The 22,500-nt window shown below is 35.8% G+C and overlaps 1 protein-coding gene across 1 annotated transcript in view; it reads left to right on the plus strand.

Moving 5' to 3' along the window:
* The window catches only part of LOC144977463 (uncharacterized), a 195,758-nt gene that overhangs the window by 165,512 nt on the left and 7,746 nt on the right, over positions 1 to 22,500 (plus strand). The window contains 9 exon segments of the mRNA XM_078922710.1: positions 1 to 107; positions 1,086 to 1,140; positions 2,232 to 2,292; positions 3,102 to 3,246; positions 6,943 to 7,036; positions 9,344 to 9,513; positions 19,454 to 19,630; positions 20,832 to 20,917; positions 21,824 to 21,941. The exon segment at positions 1 to 107 is cut by the window's left edge and continues 4 nt beyond it. Coding sequence (XP_078778836.1) covers positions 1 to 107; positions 1,086 to 1,140; positions 2,232 to 2,292; positions 3,102 to 3,246; positions 6,943 to 7,036; positions 9,344 to 9,513; positions 19,454 to 19,630; positions 20,832 to 20,917; positions 21,824 to 21,941 — 1,013 coding nt within the window.

The raw sequence follows: 22,500 nt of genomic DNA on the forward strand, positions 1-22,500 counted from the left end.
TCTCTGCCATGATCGCCTGTTTTTCGACCAACTTCCTCCTGAGTGCCTTTGAAGGTCATCCCACTCAGCTGTCCAACCCTGGGCTCGTCCGATTCAACACCTTCCCTGTAAGGACAACAACATGAACAAATAAATACAGACTTTCTTACGTTTATTATCTATGTTTGATTTTGTTGAGGTTTTTTTTTTTTTGTGTGTGTGTGGTTTTTTTTTTTCGTTTTTGTGTTTGTTTTTGTTTAGTTGGTGTTGTCTATTTGTCTTTTTTAGTTTTGTATTGATTGATTTTATTATTTATGATTTTTGTTTTTGTTTTTGGTTTGTTTGTTTTTTTTGTTTGTTTTCTGTTTTGTTTTTTTGTTTGTTTGGTTGGGTTTTTTTAGGGGGGGGGGGGGGTTGTTGTTATTTTGTTTTGATCGTAATCTTTTGTTTTGATCGTTTTATTTTTTTATTTTTTTTTTGTTCATAACTGTATGAATTTTTGGGTTTTTTTTTTTTTTGTTTTGTGTTGTTTTTTTTTTTGTGTGTGTTTTTTTTGGGGGGTCTTGTTTTGTCTTGTTTTGTTTATTTATTTTTTTTTTTTGTTAGTTTTGTTTTTGTTTTTTTTTTCCTGGTTTTTTATTTTACTTGGCGGAGGGAGTGGCGGGGGTGGGGGGAGAGATTACCCGTGGCGACAATCCACTATTATCTAAGAATGAACTAGATGATGGCTATTGAGAGTAAAAATTATCAACGTTAAAAAAAACGGAATAAAAATTAGATTTTTGGATACAAAACAGCCAATTTATCAGCATTGATTTCATCTCAAATTTTATGATATCGGGGTGGTTGACTTGTCGATTGGTTGGTTATATTTAAAGTCGATCGATATTTGAAGGACGAGTTTTCTGGCCAAATTTTTAAAATTTGTTTGTTTTGTTTGGTTTTTTTTTTTTTTTTTGGGGGGGGGGGGTTTGGTTTTTTGTTTGTTTGTTGTTTTTTTTTTGGTTGTTTTTAAAAAATTTTTTAATTGTTTTTTTTTTTGGTTTTGTTTGTTTTTAAAAAAAAACAATAGAATAAACCACGATGTTACTGTTTTTACTTTCCAGAATCTCACCTTTGACCTTATTGAGGTTCCTGTTTTTATATTCCTTGCTGTGATCGGTAAGCAAAATTTCATCCATTTATATATAATGAATGTTGATGTTTGATGTATTGATTCTGTGCGTTTAGGTAAATTACTCATAACATCTACCAGCAGGATCTAGATAGTACGAAGATGACGTCACTCAGGTCTTTGTTATTGTTTTTTTTTTGCCATCCACGTTTATGAGTAGTTCTCACTAAACTGTATTAACCCGACTATAAACGTTCATGGATACACACAGTTTTGTGTGTTGGTCCGTTGCACTTCCGGATGGCAATGTTTTGAGCTTCTTAGAAAAGCGCATACTATCTATAACGTACAAACACACACAACTGTGTATAGCCTTTTAATTAGTGACAACTACTCATAAAAATGGCTGGCTAAAAACATAATGAGTACTACTAACGACAACTCACTAGGCGGTGCAAAAACCAAATAATGACGTCAAAATGCCAGTCTTTTTGGGTTTCATTGTCAGGCTATAACATAACGATGTCTACGCTGACACTGACCAAAAAATGACGTCAAAATGCCAGTCTTTTGCCACAAAAGAAAACAAATCGTGAGTTGTATTCAATAGTTCAACGAATGGGTGTTTCCATGAGCATTACTAACGTCAACTCCCTCGGCGGTGCAAAAACCAAATAATGACGTCAAAATGCCAGTCTTTTTGGGTTTCAGCGTAGCCATCGTTATGTTGTAGCCTGATACTGAAATCCAAAAGGACTGGCAGTTTGACGTCATTATTTGGTTTTTGCACCGCCTAGTGAGTTGTCGTTAGTAGAGCTCATGGAAAAAGTTATTTCATTGGTTGAACTATTGAATACAACTCACGATTTATTTTCTTCTGTGGCAAAAGACTGGCATTTTGACGTCATTTTTGGGTCAGTATCAGGCCATAACGATACGAAGGCCACGGTTTCAGTGTCAGGCCGTAGCCATCGTTAAGTTATAGCCTGACACTGAAACCCAAAAAGACTGGCATTTTGACGTCATTATTTGGTCAGTGTCAGGCTATAAGTTAACATTGGCTACGGTAATACACTATATATAATATGTGTTTATTTATTATTGTTTACATTGCTTTTAATTGTTGTCTTCTATCCAGGCGGTTTGACTGGTTCGTTATTTGTTGTTATGAATTACAAGCTGACAGTCTTCAGACAAAAGTAAGTATGTGGTTCGACGTCTACTTCTTTGCAGGTCTGATAACCCAAATTGTTATGGGCTCACTGTGAAAATGGAGTACCAAAAATAGATGGTAAAAAAAAAACCCAACAAATCGAGAACAAAGAGCTGAGTGACGTCAACTTCGTTCTATCTATAGATAGAAAGAAAATGACGTCACTCAAATATTTGTTAGAAATAGAACGAAGATGACGTCACTCAGGCTTTTATAATTGTTGTTTTTTTGCCATCCATGTTTATGAGTAATTCTCACTAAACCGTATTAAACAGGCTATAAACGTTCAAGGTTACCAATAGTTTTGTGTGTTGGTCTGTTATATTTCCGGATGGCAATGTTGTGAGTTTCATAGCCAAACGCACAGCATTTACATTAACAAAAGGTCAATTTGGTGCAGGAATAATGTTACAGACTTGTGATGAAGTGAGTAGGAAAGTGCCAGAATACAATACAGAATAAAACTACAGACTTGTCTATCATTTGTTGTTGTTGTTGTTGTTGTTGATATCATGGTGGTGGTGGTGGTGGTGGTTTTTGGGGTCGGAATGTTTTTGTTGTTTTGTGTGTGAGGGGGGGGGGCGGTTCTTGTTTTGTTTTCTTTGTTTTTACTTATTTATTCATATATTTTTAATGTATTGTAAATAAATCATTTATTTATTTAATTATTTGTTTACCTAGTTTATTTATTCATTTATTTCTTTATCAATCTATGTATTTAGTTATATTTATTTTGTTTTTATTGATCTATTTCTTTTATCTCCTCCCCCCCCCCCCCCCCCCCATTTTCCTCAGATACCTCCACCGGCGGAAGTGGATCAAAGTGGTGGAAGCCGCAGTGGTGGCCGTGGCGAGTGCTATCGTTGCTTTCATTCTGATGTACACCGTCAACGACTGTACAGAGGCCACGCCAAGGAGTCACCACGCTATACTTACTAAGGTATGGCTACCTATCGACGTTTACATTTGTGCAGGTCTGACATCCGAACGCAATTATGGGCCTAGTTTACGTTTTTGTATAATGGACAATATTTTGCGTCATGTTTTTGTTTTTTTTAGATTTAAAAAAAAATTAAATTGAGATTTTATATAGCGCAATATCCACTAAATGTGCTCAAAGCGCTTTACAAGGGGTCCCTGGTCAACAGCAACATTTAACATGTAGGAAGGAACATGACGCCAATTAGGCGATATTACAATTTTTCGGACAAAGACAACGCTGTTAACGGCCAGGTACTCATTTTACACCTGAGTACGGTGAGAGAATATGAGTAAAGAGTCTTTTCCAAGGACTCAACTATGCGCCGAGCGCGAGGCTCGAACCCAGGACCTTCCGATCCGAAAGCGAGTGTCATACCACTAGACCACATAGCCGCACAGATTTCCATTACATACAACGAGCCCATGATGAATTGGGTTATCAGACCTGCAAATATTTGCACGTCACTATCTATCTTTCAGCTTTGAACTTTAGATTTTTTTTTTATATAGCGCAATATCCACTAAATGTGCTCACTCGAATAGCTTTACAAAGGGTCCCTGACTAAAAGCAACAGGTAACATGTATAATAATAATAATAATAATAATAATAATAATAATAATAATAATAATAATAATAATAATAATAATAATAATAATAATAATAATAATAATAATATAATGATAATAATAATAATAATAATAATAATAATAATAATAATAATAATAATAATAATAATAATAATAATAATAATAATAATAATAATAATAATAATAAATATGGCTGCGCAGTCTCCATGGACGCTTGCCTTGAATGTGAATAATAATAGTTATAATATAATCTTTAGTGTCAAATTAAAAAAATGGCAATTTGTCATTCGGTTTACAATGTTTGAAATAAAAAACACAATACATGGATAGATAGACAGAAATACATTCATAAAATAATAATAATGTATAAACATCAACATGAAGATGACGTTTCATAACAGTTTTGAAAACCAAAACATATTCGCTCTTACTCACACGAACGCCTCCACACACCCCTGCACACAAACACACACACACACACACACACACACACACACACACACACACACACAGGCAGAAGCATGAAAGCTTGTAAAGTTGTAGAGGTAAAACATTGATAGTAATGGTCTAATAGAAAGTTCGTAGATGACGTCACTCAGGTCTTTGTTATTGTTTTTTGCCATCCGCGTTTATGAGTAATGCTCACTGAACTGTATTAACCCGACTATAAACGTTCATAGATACACACAGTTTTGTGTGTTGATCCGTTATACTTCCGGATGGCAATGTTATGAGCTTCTTAGCCAAGCGCATACTATCTATATAAATAAAATGCGCTTGGCTAAGAAGCTCACAACATTGCCATCCGGAAGTATAACTGACCAACACACAAAACTTTGTCTAACCTTAAACGATTTTGTGTCTGGTTAATTCAATTTAGTGAGAATTACTCATAATCGCGGATGGCAAAAAAACAATAAAAAGGCCTGAGTGACGTCAACTTCGAACTATCTATTGTTCCAATGAATTTTTCGCCCAATTTTTCTGCCACTGTGTTGTCTTTAGGAATGAAAACAACTCACCTGATCGTGCCATGTGGTAAAGTCTATAGATAGTTCGAAGATGACGTCACTCAGGCCTTTGTTATTGTTTTTGCCATCCGCGTTTATGAGTTGTTCTCATAAAACTGTATAGATAGTTCGAAGATGACGTCACTCAGGCCTTTGTTATGGTTTTTGCCATCCGCGTTTGTGAGTTGTTCTCACTAAACTGTATTAACCAGACTATAAACGTTCATGGTTACACAGAGTTTGTGTGTTGGTCCGTTATACTTCCGGATGGCAATGTTGTGAACTCCTTGGCCAAGCGCATTCTATCTATAAGATCGTATTTTGACTTATAAAATCAAACCGTGCTCATCCAGAGTGTTGTTTTTAACATCAAACACACTTAGTGAGTACACGATCCAAATGCAGTATTACATTGAGATAATTTTAACGAAAACTTTTATTGTGGCTTTATTATTCAAGTTGGATAATTCAGCGCGTGATCGGGCTAATGGTTTGACTAATTCCACGATTGAAATTTCTGTTGTTTCCAGGCATTTTGGCGTGTCAGTATATTTATAAGGATCAAAAATTGTACTTGCATATCTATAGATAGTTCGAAGATGACGTCACTCAGGTCTTTGTTATTGTTTTTTGCCATCCGCGTTTATGAGTAATGCTCACTGAACTGTATTAACCTGACTATAAACGTTTATGGATACACACAGTTTTGTGTGTTGGTCCGTTATACTTCCGGATGGCAATGTTATGAGCTTCTCAGCCAAGCGCATACTATCTATATTTATTGCTTTAATCGAAGAGGGTATGTATAAATTTAAATCTATTTGTTCTAAATTTTGTCTCTAAATATCGTCTGTCAAGTGGTAGAAGAGTAAATTCATATTTTAAAGGATGTGTCTTGTAATTGAGAATTTTAAATGCTTTCTTCTCAACAGCAATTATGACTGAGACATGACGCCTGTTAGGCGATATTACAATTATTTTTCCAACAGACCCAACACTGTTGACGGCCATGTAGGTATTCATTTTACACCTGGATACGGTGAGAGAATGTGAATATAGAGTCTTGTCAAAGGACTCAACTATGCATCGCTCGGGAATCGAACCCAGGACCTTCTGATCCGAATGCGAGTGTCATACCACTTGACCATACATGTACAGGTCTTTATTCTATTTGTTCTCTCAGCGCATCCATGTGTAAAATGAGTACCAGGCTGATAATGGCGTTTTGTTTCGGTCGCAAAAAAAATTGCAATCGCCCTATAGACGTCATGTCTTGGCCTTCACGTATCGAGATGTTGTTGTCTTGTGACCCCTTATAACGCGTTTTGGGTACAGCGTTGTTGATATCTCACTGTATAAAATTGAGCTTTATATAGAGCAATATCCACTAAATGTGCTCAAAGCACTTTACAAGGGGGGGCCTGGTCAACAGCAACATTTAACATGTAGGACGGGGACATGACGCCTGTTATGCGATATAACAATTTTTCGGACAAAGACAACACTGTTAACGGTCAGGTACTCATTTTACACCTCAGTACGGTGAGAGAATGTGAGTAAAGAGCCTTTTCCAAGGACTCAACTATGCGCCGAGCGCAAGGCTCGAACCCAGGACCTTTCGATCCGAAAGCGAGTGTCACACCACTAGACCACATAGCCGCACAAAAGGTGTTCCTGACATGTGGGATTGGGTTTATTTTTCATTTGTTTGTTTTGTTTTGTTTTTCTTATTTTGTGCTTTGTTTTATTTGTTGTTTTATTTCGTGATTTGTTTGTTTGTTTTTTTTTGGAGGGGGGGGGGGGGGGAATTGTTTACTTCTTTTTGTTGTTGTTGATTTGTTTGGGGGGTTTTTTGGGTCTTTTTTTTTTTTTTTTGGTTTTTGTTGTTGTTGTTCGTTTGTTTGTTGTTTGTTTTTTTTTTTGTTTTTTTTTTTTTGTTTTTTTTTTTGTCTTTTATTTTGGTGGGGGGGGGGGGAGCTGTATGTTTGTCCGTTCTGTTTTATCAATTTATGTTATTCTGGACGCCATTATTCTACCTCAACTCTTCCCTCTCCAGATGGGCTGTGAAGGGAATTCCCACAATGCAATGTCCACGCTATTTTTAACCACACCGGAAGGATGTCTCAAGTCTCTCTTGCACGATCCTCTAGGTAAAGGCGTTGTTGTCCTGTTTGTTATCTATTGGTTAAACGGTTCTACTCAAGCCTTTGAAGGTGCTGGGTTCGATTCCCAGTCAGGAAAGTTTTTGGGAGTCCCGATAATTTAGTTGGTAGAGCACTCGCTTCAAACTCGCGCAAAGGGGCTGAGATCGATCCCGGGTGCAGTCGAGTCTTGTTTTTGTTTTCCCCTCCCACACACACACACACTCTGTCTACCCAGGCGTGATTGGGTATTTGGATCTCTTAAGATCAGACGTAGTTTGCGATACACTAGTGTCCTGTCAAAAGGGTAACAAGCTATTGCTATTGTCCGTTTCACGCTAAAGAAACCGTGATAAACTACGGCTCCATAGGCCTATGCATGGCTCTGAAGGACTACTTTAAAAATTGAGCTTTTATATAGCGCATTATGGACTAAATGTGTTCAAAGCGCTTTACAAAGGGTCCCTGGCCAACAGCAACATTTAACATTTAGGACTGGACATGACTCCTGTTAGGCGATTTACATTTTTTTTCGGACAGACACAACGCTATAAACGGCCAGGTACTCATTTTACACCTGTGAGAGAATGCGAGTAAAAAGTCTTTTGCAAGGACTCAACTATGCGCCGAACGAGGCTCAAACCCAGGACCTTCCGATCCGAAAGCGAGTGTCATACCACAATACTACGTAGCCGACTACTTCTAGCTAAAATACAAATATGTCACTCATCGCCTTAAGTATTCGCTTTCGGATCCGAAGGTTCTGGGTTCGAGCCTCGCTAGTTGAGTCCTTGGAAAAGGCTCTTCATTCACAGTCTTTCACTATACTCAAGTGTAAAATGAGTACCTGGTCGATAACGGTGTTGCCTGTGTTGGAAATAAATGTTAATATCGCCTAACAGGCGTCATGTCTCGCCCCACATGTTAAATGTTGCTGTTGACTGAGGATCCCTTCTAAAGCGCTTTGAGCATGTTTAGTAAATATTGCTCTGTAAAAATGCTCAATTATTCTCATTAATTGTTATTATTTATCAGTTTTTGGGAGTCGAATGATAAATAGAAATATGTTTAACTGAGAATTTTCTATGACTTTCATATGGACAATTAATTTATAATGTGAGTATCAGTAATGGATTTGATTTATACAGCGCCTAACATCATCTGCCATCGTGCTCTGTGGCCTTTTACAAAATATTAATGATAATAATGATGATGATGATAATAATAATAATAATAATATAATATAATAATAATAATAATAATAATAATAATAATAATAATAATAATAATAATAATAATAATAATAATAATAATAATAATAATAGTAATAATATTAATAATAAGAAGAAGAAGAAGAATATTAATAATAATAATAATATTAATAATAATAATAATAATAATAGTAATAATATAATAATAATAATAATAATAATAATAATAATAATAATAATAATAATAATAATAATAATAATAATAATAATAGTAATAATATTAATAAGAAGAAGAAGAAGAAGAATATTAATAATAATAATATTAATAATAATAATAATAATAATAATAATAATAATAATAATAATAATAATAATAATAATAATAATAATAATAATAAAACTCAACTCCTTGTTATTGTTTTTATCCAGCATGTTAGATTAGTTCTCACTAAATTCTATCTATCAGACTATAAAAGTTCAAAGTTACACACAATTTAATTTTATGTGTTGGTACGTTTTAGGTGGCTGGCAGATTTTATGAGTATTTTACCTAAACGCATACCTAGTATCAATCCATTCCCGACTTGTTCTTTATTGATAGTATGCGCTTGGCTAAGAAGCTCACAACATTGCCATCCGGAAGTATAACGGACCAACACATAAAACAATGTGTAACCATGAACGTTTTTAGTCTGGATAATACAGTTTAGTGACAATTACTCATAAACGTGAATGGCAAAAAGCAATAACAATGACCTGAGTCACGTCATCTTCATTCTGTCTATACCAGACACATACAGCGTTTTAACCTTTATTGTTCTCTTTACCAGACACCTACAGCGTTTTAACCTTATTGTTCTCTACCAGACACCTACAGCGTTTTAACCCGTATTGTTCTCTTTACCAGACACCTACAGCGTTTTAACCCTTATTGTTCTCTTTACCAGACACCTACCCCGTTTTAACCCTTATTGTTCTCTTTACCAGACACCTAGAGCGTTTTAATCCTTATTGTTCTCTACCAGACACCTACAACGTTTTAACCCTTTTTGTTCTCTATACCAGACACCTACAGCGTTTTAACCCTTATTGTTCTCTTTACCAGACACCTACAGCGTTTTAACCCTAGTGTTATTCATCGTCATCTTCTTCCTACTGGGAGTGTGGACATACGGTCTTAGTGTTTCCAGCGGCGTCTTCATTCCGTCCCTGGCCATCGGCGCGGCTTGGGGAAGACTCATCGGCATGGGCGTCGTGGAGCTTTTCCCTGATCAGGTAAAATTCTATCTTGGCCCCTCTTGCACTTTGTTATATGTGTCAGTGCATTACATTATCGGTCGGAAGGTGAATATTTTGGATTTGCATAATATTTTATTTGGAATTTTCTGAAAGAGCATTTTCTGCAGAGCATTTTAATCTTTACTCTTTATTTGAAGTAAATTTGGTGGTTTTTCATGAAGTTATGATCAGATGAATGGGAAAGGTATCCAGCAACTTTTTCTCAAATTTCATACTTGGTCAACTTGTCTAGCTGTAAAAAATAATTAGAAGTGAAATTACGCTTTTATATTTCCCGAAGATGTACAAACAGGGTTGATTTAATCATTTATGACAAGAACTCAATTTGGATAAAATTGACCTTCTAACTAATCTTGGCATTATCTCAGTTCAAACCATCTCACCACCTGACTGATTATGTCATTCACTGTAACTTTTGTCCTTATTTCATAGAGCTTTGTCCGATAGGATAATTTTAGTTTTAGCAACAACATGTGGATACAGTTAACTAATAGCCATCGGTGCCCTATCTTGCCAGATAGTTTTATACGTATCAGGCTTGCCACAAAAATTAGTTGAGAATTATTTTTTTTATGAAGAATATATATCAATGTTATTCTTCCATCTGGTAGCCGAACACCAATCAAATGTGTCTGTCAAGTAAACAAGTTATCGGTGTTGATTTTGATTAAATTGAATCGAAATATAAAATATGGTTTGAAATTTAGGCTTTAAAAAAGTCGATATGGAGTAACAAAACACAGGTAGAGCAGATAGTTTGCAAAGGAGAGCAAAGTTATTTTCTCTTGGAGTGAATGATTTGGTCCATGTCTTTTCATAGTCCAAGAGATTTTGAATTGTTAATCATGGCTAGGATTCTTTTAGTTGTGTGTGTTTTATTAAATTACAATTATATGTAAACAATAGAAGGGTTTTAAATACAAAATATATTTGATATGATTAGTTTGCTTTATATAGATTGTGGATTTCCCTATTGGGCAAAGATGGGAGGGGGGGGGGTAGGGGTGTTTGGAGGAGGGGGGAGGGAATATTATGTATTTTATCCACGAGCCGAGATATATTATTATTACCTACAATCATATTATTTCGTAGTGTTAAATATACCACTCCTATTTATTAGATTTATAAATGTGTTAACTTTGTATTTATTTCTCTGCCTCTCTCTTTACCTCTCACTCGCTACGCCACTGATTTCTGGCAGAGTAAGGTATAGTACTATTACAGCTACGAGTGTGATTTAGAAGCACCACTAATAATGAATTGCCCTAGTTTTAATTGTTAGTGATTTTTGCCCGTTGCCTGGCAGTGTTTGAGGTTCAAATCTTGATAAACTTACTAAAAATTATTACTTTTTTTGATTTTTCAAAACATTTTAATGTGTAAAAAATAATCTTTTAATTTTCATTGCTTTTACTTTTTCTTTATTTTAATTTTTGTATTGCTGTGAAATTTTTATTGTTGGTAACAATAATTGCATTTTTCATTTCAAAATATAGGGTGTTTATAAATAAGATACATTGGTTTTAATTTTTAGATAAACCTTTCCTAAAAAAACGAAACGATATATCAACAATGGTTACCTCTTGTGTACAAATCTAGATGCCCATATTTTCAGGTCTGACAACCGAACGCCATTATAGGCTGATTTAACATTGCTGTAATGGACAAAATCTTGCCTTGGTTTGAAAGTATTACCATTACAACAATGAGCCCACAACAATTTGGGTTATCAGACCTGTAAATATGAACACGTCGATAGAAATCAATATCCAAGTTAATATAAATGTTTCGCAAACACGCCTTTAGCCGTATGACGTATTTCGTAAATATTAAAAGCTATGAGGAAATTTCATGTGACAAATAATACACTATACCTTTTTGGGGTTTCTTCTCATAGAGGTTGGATGCCATGGTCTTCCACATTTCTCTGTCTAGCACCATCTCTGAGTTGTCTCTCATCATAATCCCAATCAATTCTTTTATATTATTTCCCAACCAGCTCTTTCGTTGCCTCCCTCTCCCTCTTTTCCCATTAATCTTTCCTTCAAGCATTGACTTTTGGAGACTGCCGTGGCGTCGTATGCCTGGGTGGGGATCCTGACCTCCCATAGTGGGCAAGGAGATACTTGCTGTGTCTTCTATCACCCTGTGTCTGTTTCCAATTTGCTTCCTGTCTTTGTCTTGGAATGAGATTACTTGGTCCTTGGCTGGGAGGGAAACAGTCAAATGTATAGTTATAGTTTTGAAGATGATATCTTTTTCCTTGTAAATCATCTCTCTGTTATGTACTGTTATTTATTTTTATTTTTAGCATATGATTTGTATACATTTGAGTGTATTCCTCTTAGTGGGGACATATGTGCTGGTGTATGGTTTAGAGACCTTTAGGTGATCTCAAACTAAGTAAACTGATAGTGTGCTCTTGGAATCTAAATCTATTCCCTATTTGAACCGATTCACATTTGTCTTACATTTTCTTCAGGTCCTTTTCATTGTACATCTAGAATGTCTTTACTATCCAATTTTCTTCCTTTTTACTGGCGCTGATATGACCTAAATGTGTTGCAAGCGCCGTAAAACCCTTAAAAACAAAAACAAAAACAAGCGTCGTATGTGGCCATAATGCACCAATTTTCTGTACTTACCAGTCATCAAAAGTACTTTGTTTCTTATATTTAATCCATCCAATATCGTTCTGTTTGATTTTTTTCTCTTTCCATGACACCTTTCCCATCCGTCAAAAGCATCGATTCTTTTTATCTAGCCCAGTGTTCAATGTAGGCATGTATAAGGAGGGTACAGATTCTCGTATACAGGTGCATGCGTATGCTACTCAGAATAAAATGGATGGATAGAATTAAAAATGAAGAAGTATGGAAAAGAACACAACAGAAACCAGTGTGAGAGGAAATAGGAAGAAGACGATGGAGGTGGATTGGACACACCATTAGAAAGAATGACTCCACTGTAACAAAGAAAGTATTGGACTGGGACCCTCAGGGCAGAAGATCAAGGGGAAGGCCACGAGGAACATGGAGAAGAATTAAAGAAGCTGATATACAGAGAAGTGATAAGTCATAGAACGAGATTTTTAAAAGTTAGCTCAGGATAGAGAAGGATGGAAACTGTTTGTCTGTAGCTTATACCCTGACCCAGGGTGAAAAAGGCAATGAAGATGATGACGAGTATTCAATGTCCATGTCACATATCCATAGAAAAATATGGACCAATAGTATCACGTTAGAAGTTGAATTCTAGTTCTCCAGCTTATGTTTTGGAATCTTTTAGGATCTTTTTGTCTGTAATGAATGCATATTTTGCCTACCCTATTCTTCTTTTTATTTCTTGTACACAGCATTTTAAAAACCATCCATTAAAATGGCGCTGTTGGTAACCTTGCACACGAATCGAGAGAGGTTCATTAATTTTATCATAAATTCTTATGTTGATCACGTGACACATTACGTAATACGTCATATAAGACTTACGGTGTACGTGTTGCGTTTGACATCTGACTTTCTATACTCCCGCAATATAGATAATTCATCACACAAGATGTCTTATGTCAACAGGAATCACCCATGTTGTCTAAAGTGAGCAAATTGGGGGTTAATTAATCTTGACCAAGGGAAAAAAACCAAAAGTGCCTGAAGCGGGGCTCGAACCCGGGATCTTCCGGTTCACAGTGCAATGCCTTAACAGGATTCCCCCCCCCCCCCCCCCCCCCCCCCCCCCGAAATGTCAGACCTACCCAACACAAAAGGTGATTTTTTTACACTCAAACTCAAGAGCAATAAGTACATAATTTTATGTGGCAAAAACAAGTTATACCAAACAGTACTGCGGTCTAATAAATATAACTTTTTTTTCTTAGGAATGGAATTTTTTGTGATGTACAGAGCAAATCTGAATAATAATATTGTTCATTGTATCGTAAAGAATGTGACAATTTTCTCAGAGAGTTGGTCAGGGCGAGGGTTAAAGGGCAATCGTAAGACCTGAAAGTCACTCTTGCACCGGTTTATATCATATAATATTATCTTATAGTTTATAGCATGTAATTGTACACAAGAGGCTAAAATCATATAACATTATATACTATAGTATAGTGCTATTTGTGACCACTGTATCAAAGCGTATTATGTCGGATTCACGCGGTAAGGGAAATTGAATTCATAGCCACAAATACCCAACTTGGATTTACTTTCTGTACGTTACGGTGGAGTATAAGATATTTCTTGCTTTGCAAAATCTTCTAAGTCAAATTTCTCATCAATCTATTCTAAATTCACTTTTGGGGTTGGATCATCCCGACATAATACGTTTGAGACGGAGGGTCACATTTTTAAAAATAAGACAAACTTTATATCGGTGGAAGTGTAAATTGTATTTGTCCCATAACGCACACATTTATGTCTGATTGAAATGGTGCGTAACGACGCGTACCTCTTTGCAGGTCTGATAACCCAAATTTGAATGGGCTCATTGTTGTAGTGTAAATATTTTCAAAACCAACGCAAAATGTAGCACAATAGAACAGTGTTAAAGCAGGCCCATACTTGTGTTCGGTTATCAGACCTACCAAAACAGGGGCACCTAGGTGTATGAGATTAGACCGACGTGCACTTATTTCAGGTCTGACAACCCAAATTGTTACGCACGATCTCATTGTTTTCATGGAAATACTTCCAAACCAATGCAAACTATAGTTCATCACAACAATATTAATTAAAGGCCTGAACTAGGTTCGGCTATCAGACCTGCAACTATGTGCACGCCGGACTATACAATACATGAAAGCAAAAAAAAAAAAAAAACAGTAATAAATAGAGAAGTAAAAAATGTAGTAGAACTAGATGAGATATTTTATTTTATTCTATTTAATTAAACGAAACGAAACAAAACGAAAGAACCATTGGACTGTTTGTTAGAATGAACAGCGACACTCTTTTCATTTAATTTTTTGTTTTGTTTGTTGTTTTTTTCGGGTGGGGGGGATTGTTTTTTGTTTTTGTTTCTTTGTTGTTGTGATTCTTTGTTTTTTTTAGTTGTTTTTTTTTTTTTTTTATACAAATGATTTATATTTGAATTTGAGTCCTGCACTTGCCACGTCATAAATTTTTGATTTAATTCAATGGGTCTTTTTTTTTCTTTTTTTTTTTTTTGTCTTTTTGTCATTGATGAACCAGTCAATTTTACTCTGTAAAGACTGCTAATTTAATTAAAACTTTGGCCAGAAAACTCGTCCTTCAAATATCGATCGATTTCAAGGATCCATATTTTGCCAAAAACTCTTAAACATGGGGTTTCGTAAGGTCTTTATTAAAGTCCCAGGTTCGAGAGTTTTTGGGTTTTTTTTTTTTTTTGCCAAGATGAGGGTCATTAAAATCGATCGATATTTCAAGGATGAGCTTTCAAGCCAAATTTTAAATCCGTTTCTTTTCAGAGTACGACATTTCACTGGTTACAAGTGAAGAAATAGATTTATAGATAGTAAAATGTTTGTTTATATTCTGCTGAATGACAGTGTTTTGTTTTTAAATAATAGAATGTATTTTTAAATAACAAACTTGAGTCTAATGTTAATAATTCTAAAGCAAAAAGAGTTGGGGGTTTTTTGGTATTCAGTTCAAGTTCAAAGTTATCTCATTCTTTTTTGCTTCACCGAATGGGCTTTAACAGTCGTGACGTCACTTCCCTCGTAATGACGCATAGTAACACAGTAACTGGTTCTAAACTATTGGAACAATGGCGGACGCCCTTATGAAATACTTCTCCGACGAGCATAAAAGTGTATCCAAAGGAGAAGAACATTATAAATCTGATCATGTTTTGACTTTTATACATTCTTATCACATGACATGTGAAAAAGTTCTAGCCAGCATGAATAATAAAAAGTATGGATTTTCTTTGTTTAGAACCAAGCTGCTCGTTGCTGGGCGGACGTGACATCAGACTATTGAATCCTATTCTAGATAGATTTGATCGAGCATGATTCTTGTGTGGCTGTTAAAATATTTTCTTTTTATTATTTTTATAGCTAGAGCAATCGTTGACAATTGATCTGTGGAATGTTGTGATACTTAGATATTTAGAATTAATATTGGGGAGGGTATATAACTAGGTGTACATATTTGCAGGTCTGATAACCAAACACAATTGTGGGCTTGATTTAACGTTGTTATAATGGAAAATATCTTGTGTGGGTTTGAGGGAATTTCCATTACAACGATTAGCTCTTAACAATTTGGGTTATCAGACCTTCAAATTGGAACACGTCGGGATGTAATGTTCTATTTTATAATCAATCCCTACAGAATGGTCAAAATCTGTTATTTTGTTAAAAGTGGACCCAAAAAAATGCATAAAATAATAATAATAATAATAATAATAAATAATAATAATAATATATAAATAATAATAATAATAATAATAATAATAATAATAAATAATAATAATAAAAATATAATAATAATAATAATGTGCTTGTCCTGTATTAAGATTTCCATTTATTTTATCACTCTCTTTAAATAGAGCACAAATTGCAATGCTGGATGACATATGAGCACACATCCTTCTACACATGGCAATTTTAGGTGTCATATGAGCACACATCCTCTACACATTGTAATTTTAGGTGTCATATGAGCGCACATGCTTCTACACATTGTTATATGAGCACACATCCTTCTACACATTGTAACTTTAGATGTTATATGAGCACACACCTTTCTACACATTGTAATTGTTGGTGTTATATGAGCACACATCTTTCTGCACATTGTAATTTTAGGTGATTTGTGATCACATATCCTTCTACACATTCCAATTTTAGATATTGTGAGCACACATCCTTCTACTGCCTCCCACCAGCACTTACACACACACACACACACACACACACACACACACACACACACACATGTTTTGTCAATTGTAGAACACACATTGTATAGCACGAATGATGGTTGGTTATTACCGGTTAATCCCCACACAAGTTACTTTTGTATTATGCTATATGTTTAGGTGAAATACTCATCTATTCTGTGGCCAAATCAATCAACAATGAGCATATAACAGGTTGGGTTATCAGACCTGTTATTAAGCGTACGTTGTGCTAGACTGATATCATTTATGTCATATTTTTTTACAAGCATGTGCTAATTTTGCTATAAATAGCTTCGATAGAATCCCGACAAGAGTAGCATTGTACAGATTTTATGTTGATTTTAAACAACCTCTTGTGTTTGATAACAAATTATTTGTAATAGGAAAGTAATTTGTTTATTTACAATTTGTTTATGCCCGTTACTTCAGCTTCCTTTATTTGTTTCGCTCTCTATGTTTTAATCGATCCAGCTTTTTTTTATTTATTTATTTATTTCTGAATGCCATGGTTAGAATTCTAGTTTATGTTAGTATGTTAAAGTAATAGCAACGCTTCTGAACAACGCTCACAAAAATCAAAAGTGGTTCCAGTTGGAAATCGGTAGAACCGACAGGCCTCCCTCTCTGACAATCGGGTGCAAAACATTGAACCGACGCGTACATATATGCAGGTCTGACATCCGAACCCATTTCTGGGCCTAGTATAATATTGTTGTAATGGACAATATTTTGCGCCATTTAAAAAAAAAATGTCCATTACAACAGTGAGCCCATAAGGAAATAGGTTATCAGACCTGAAAATAAGTGCACGTCGCATTGAACCATTTCAGGAACTAAAAATTCGAATACATTGATTTCAAAAAGCAAGTGTGTTTATAGTAAAGACTACAGTTTGATTCCTTCTGTTGAGTGTGGAACCAAAAAGGTTGTTGCTAGGCAGGTGTGAGTCTTACTGTATGTCCCTATTTCAACCACTCTATTTAAAATCTAAGATGGGTGGGGTTCCCGACCTCCACAGTGGGCAGGAAGGTACTTACCGTGTCTTCTATCCCCTTTTAGCTGTTTTCCAATTTGCTTTCTGTCTTTGTCTTGGTATGGGATTACTTGGTTTTGTCCTGACCCTGGCCGGAGTCCTTGCCTGGGAGGGAAACAGTCAAATGCATAGTTATTGTTTAAGGAGATGATATTATTTTTCCTTGTCAATCATCTCTCTGTTATGTATTATTAAATGTGTTCGTTTTAATGTATTATGAAATGTAAGCATTTGAGTATATTCCTCTTTGTTGGATCTTGTGCTTGTGTCCGTATGAGACTTATAGGTGATCTCAGACTAAGTACATTGATTGTAAGCTCTTGGAATCTACATCTGATCCCTATTTGTTCCCAGTTCCCCTTTGTCGCCCTTTTTCTTGGGTGCTTTAATTGTAATTCTAGAATTTGACTATCCAATTCTTCCTTTTACTGGCGCTGATGTGACCTAAACGTGCTGCAAGCGCCGTAAAACCCTTAAAAATAAACAAACAAACAAATCTTAGATATTCTATGAAGAATCATTACCTTTGGTTCCTCTTTGTTCCACAATTCAAACATAATTTCCTCAAGACCTTTGTAACTTTCGGGAAGTGATGATTAAAAAATTAAAAAATAAATAAATAAAATTCCCTTTATTCATCCCATAGGGGACATTTGTCTCTAAAGGAAGGCTGGAATAACCTAGGCGTCAGCCTCAGTGCAGCGCCGCAAATTGAGCTAGGGCGAGGTGACTTGCTCAAGGCCACACAGCGAAGCGGGTAATCGAACTCGGTACCTTTTGGGTAGGAAGCGAAGACCGTACCGGTGAGCCACGCGACTGATTCCCATGAGCTCTCATTTTACACTTTACGGCATCATTTATTAAAGGGCTATGTGGTCTAGTGGTATGACACTCGCTTTCGGATCGGAAGGTCCTGGGTTCGAGCCTCGCGCTCGGCGCATAGTTGAGTCCTTGGAAAAGGCTCTTTACTCACTTTCTCTCACCGTACTCAGGTGTAAAATGAGTACCTGGCCGTTAACAGCGTTGTCTTTGTCCGAAAAATTGTAATATCGCCTAACAGGCGGCATGTCCCGTCTTACACGTTAAATGTTGTTGTTGACCAGGGACCCCTTGTAAAGCGCTTTGAGCACATTTAGTGGATATCGCGCTATATAAAAGCTTAATTTATTATTATTTTATTATTATTTATTCTCAGCTGTTATAAGTTATGAACACTAAAAGAATGGGGGGAAAATGAATATAACAGCTACGGAAAAGAACAAAATACCAAACACGGAACGTTTTGAGCTTATTACCCTTCATCAGCCAACAACATAAACAATGTTGTTGAGGTTTTGTATAGGGCATTATCCATTCATTAAATGTGCGGAAAGTGAAAGCGCTTTACAAATGATCCCTGGCCATCAGCAGCAAAACGTAATGTGTAGAACGAGACAAGACGCCTGTTAGAAGATATTTCATTTTTTTTCGACAGAGACAAAGCTGCTAAAGGCCAGGCACTCATTTTACACCTGAGTACGGCGAGATAATGTGAATAAAGACAATTTTCCAAGGACTCAACAATGCCCCGAGCGAGGCTCGAACCCAGGAGCTTCCGATAAACAATTAAAAACATGAATACGTCATTTTTTAAATCCAGACATTTGTTCAGACTGTTGAGTTCTTTGTTAGAATTCAATCTATCTGCGCATAGAGATATTATATCATTTCCATTTATCACTCAATTGGGTTCTTTGTTAGAATTCAATATACCTGAGCATTGAGATATATCATTTTCATTTATCACTCAATAGAGTTCTTTGTTAGAATCCAATCTATCTGCGCATACAGATATATCATTTCCATTTATCACTCAATTGGATTAGAATTCAATCCATCTGCGCATACAGATATATCATTCCCATTTATCACTGAATTGGGTTCTTTGTTAGAATTCAATCTATCTGCGCATACAGATACATCATTCCCATTTATCACTCAATAATTCTTCACTAGGCCAAAGACGTGGGGAAGTATGCGTTGATAGGAGCGGCGTCCCAGCTTGGCGGTATTCTCCGTACGACCATCTCTCTAACTGTCATCATTGTAGAATGTACCGGAGACATCACGTTTGGATTGTGTATTATGATCTCTCTCATGATATCAAAATGGGTAGGAGACTTCTTCACCACGGTGAGTCTCTCTCTCTCTCTCTCTCTCTCTCTCTCTCTCTCTCTCTCTCTCTCTCTCTCTCTCTGTGTGTGTGTGTGTGTGTGTCTCTCTCTATCTATCTATCTATCTATCTATCTATCTATCTATATATCTCTCCCTCTCTTTCAGGTGTGTGTGTGTGTGTGTGTGTGTGTGTATGTGTGTGTGTGTCCATCTTTTTATTATGATGCCTTTGGTTATGTTAGATGCCTTCCATTTGTTTTGTTTTGTTTTTTTTTTTTTTTTTGTTGTTGTTGTTTGTTTTTTTTGGGGGGGGGAGGTTTACAAGTTTAATCCTTTGTTTTGATAAAAGGGAAACCCGAAACGTTACCAATCATCAGTCTTATGTCACAATTATTGAAGCTTAACCTTTTCCCAATTCGTTTTTATTTTAAAATTTGGATGAAACCTTAGCTGTACACAAACGATGTTGTATAAGCATCATTACTATTTTTGTGGTTTTAATTCGCATGTCTGATAACCAAAATTGTTATGATCTCTTGTTGTAATGGAAATACTCTCAAACCAACGCAGAATATTCTCCATTACTACAATGTTAAATTAGACGGGCCAATAATTGGGAAACAGTCAAATGCATAGTTATTGTTTAAGGAGATTATATTTTTTTCCTTGAAAATCATCTCTCTGTTATGTATTATTATATTTGTTATTTTTAATGTATAATGTAAGTATTTGAGTGTATTCCTCATTGTTTGATCTTGTGTTTGTAACCGGATGAGACTTATAGGTGATATCAAACTAAGTACATTGGTGGTATGCTCTTGGAATCTACATCTGATCCCTATTTGTTCCCAGTTCCCCTTTGTCTTACTTTCTCTTGGGTGCTTTAATTGTAATTCTAGAACTTTTTACTCTCCCATTTTCTTCCTTTTTATTGGTGCTGATACAACCTAACTGTGTTGCAAGCGCCGTAAAACCCTAAAAACAATTTTTGTTAGAGAGACAACGCTGTCAACGGCCAGGTATTCATTTTACACACGAGTACGGTGAGAGAATGTGAGTAAAGAGCCTTTTCCAAGGACTCAACTATGCGCCGAGCGAGGCTCGAACCTAGGACCTTCTGATCCGAAAGCGAGTGTCATACCACAAGACCACATAGCCTCTTGATTGCTTCATTGATTGCATTCATCCATTTGATCATCTTTATATTTTCCACCCTAAGGGTCTTTATGACATGAATGTGGAAGTAAGCGGGATTCCTCTGTTGTCGTGGGAGCCGCCCCCACTTTGTGACCACGTCAAAGTGAGGTAAGCAACTAATGAAATGTATGTTATTTAGTGTAAGAATGATATCCGACGTGTACATATATAAAGGCCTGTTATCCGAACCAAATTATGGGCCTAGTTTAACATTGTTGTAATAGAGAGATTATATTTTGCGACATTTTTTTTTTGAGAGTTCCATTACAACAATGAGCCCATAATGAATTTGGGTTATCAAACTTGCAAATAAGCGCTCGTCGAGGTTATCCCACCATAATATTTCAAAAAAACCCATGTTCACTTTCTCTCACATTTTTGAATAAGTCTGAACCTTGTTTTGTTACACACACAAGAGATAGTATGCGCTTAGCTAAGAATATGTTAGATCTGGCTGAAAGTAGCCTATTTTGCGATAGATTAGCGTCCTATCCAAAGGGCAGAAGCGATTGCTATTGTTCTTTTCACGCTATCGAAACCGGGATAAACTCCGCCCCATGGACAACTGAAGGACAACTTCACTTATTATAAGATTTTGAAATTTCAGAAGTATTTTGGTGTAGGAAATCATTTAACAAACAAGAGGTCCAAGTTACTCCATATGTAAACATGAGCTTTTTTTATATCGCGCAATATCCACTAAATGTACTCAAAGCGCTTTACAAGGGGTCCCTGGCCAGCAGCAACATTTAACATTTAGAATGGGACATGACGCCTGTTAGGCGATGTTACAATTTTTCTTTCGGACAGAAACAACGCTGTTAACGGCCAGTTACTCATTTTACACCTGAGTATGGTGAGAGAATTTGAGTAAAGATCCTTCAACAAGAATTCAACTATGCGCCGAGCGAGGCTCGAACCCAGGACCTTCCGATCCGAAAGGGAGTGTCTTACCACTAGACTTCATAGTCGCACATATTACAGTATTCTCTGAAACCCTTTTCATTCCCCCAGTGACTTCATGAGTCAGCCTGTGATGTCAATGCTCCAAGTGGAAAAAGTAGGTCATGTGCTGGAATGTCTGAAGGGAGAGAACTTCCACGGATTCCCTATCATCGAACAAGACCCAGGGGTAAATAATTTATGCTTTGAGTCGACGTGTACATATTTGCAGGTCTGATGACAGTACGCAATGAAGTGCTTGATTTAACGTTGTTGTAAATTGACAATATTAATTTTGTTTTGAATTTAGAATATCTCCATTACGAAAATGAGACCATAACAATTTGAGTTATCAGACCTGCAAATAAATAAACGTTGTTTTGGATGCTTCTTTTTTATTAACCAATTTTATTTTTTTCATTTTTCTATTTTCTAAATTAAAGTGATTTATCAGGAAATTTTTAATAGATTTGACCGACGTATACATATTTGCAGGTCTGACAACCCAAATTGTTATAGGCTCATTGTTGTAATGGAACTGTAATATCCTCAAACCAACGCAAAAAAAAATTGACCATGACAACAATGTTAAATCAAGCCCATAATTAATTGTGTTCGTTTATCAGACCTGTCAATATATACACGTAGATAGGATTTCACCCAATTCTCACATGTTTGTACATACAGTTGAATCAAAATAAGATATACAGCTGTACTTGCTTACGGTAAATATTTGTTAAGAAATTGAA

Source organism: Berghia stephanieae, chromosome 7, assembly GCF_034508935.2.
Source record: "Berghia stephanieae isolate SIO BIC M18660-M18661 chromosome 7, UCSD_Bste_1.3, whole genome shotgun sequence".
Taxonomy (NCBI): Eukaryota; Metazoa; Mollusca; class Gastropoda; order Nudibranchia; family Aeolidiidae; genus Berghia; species Berghia stephanieae.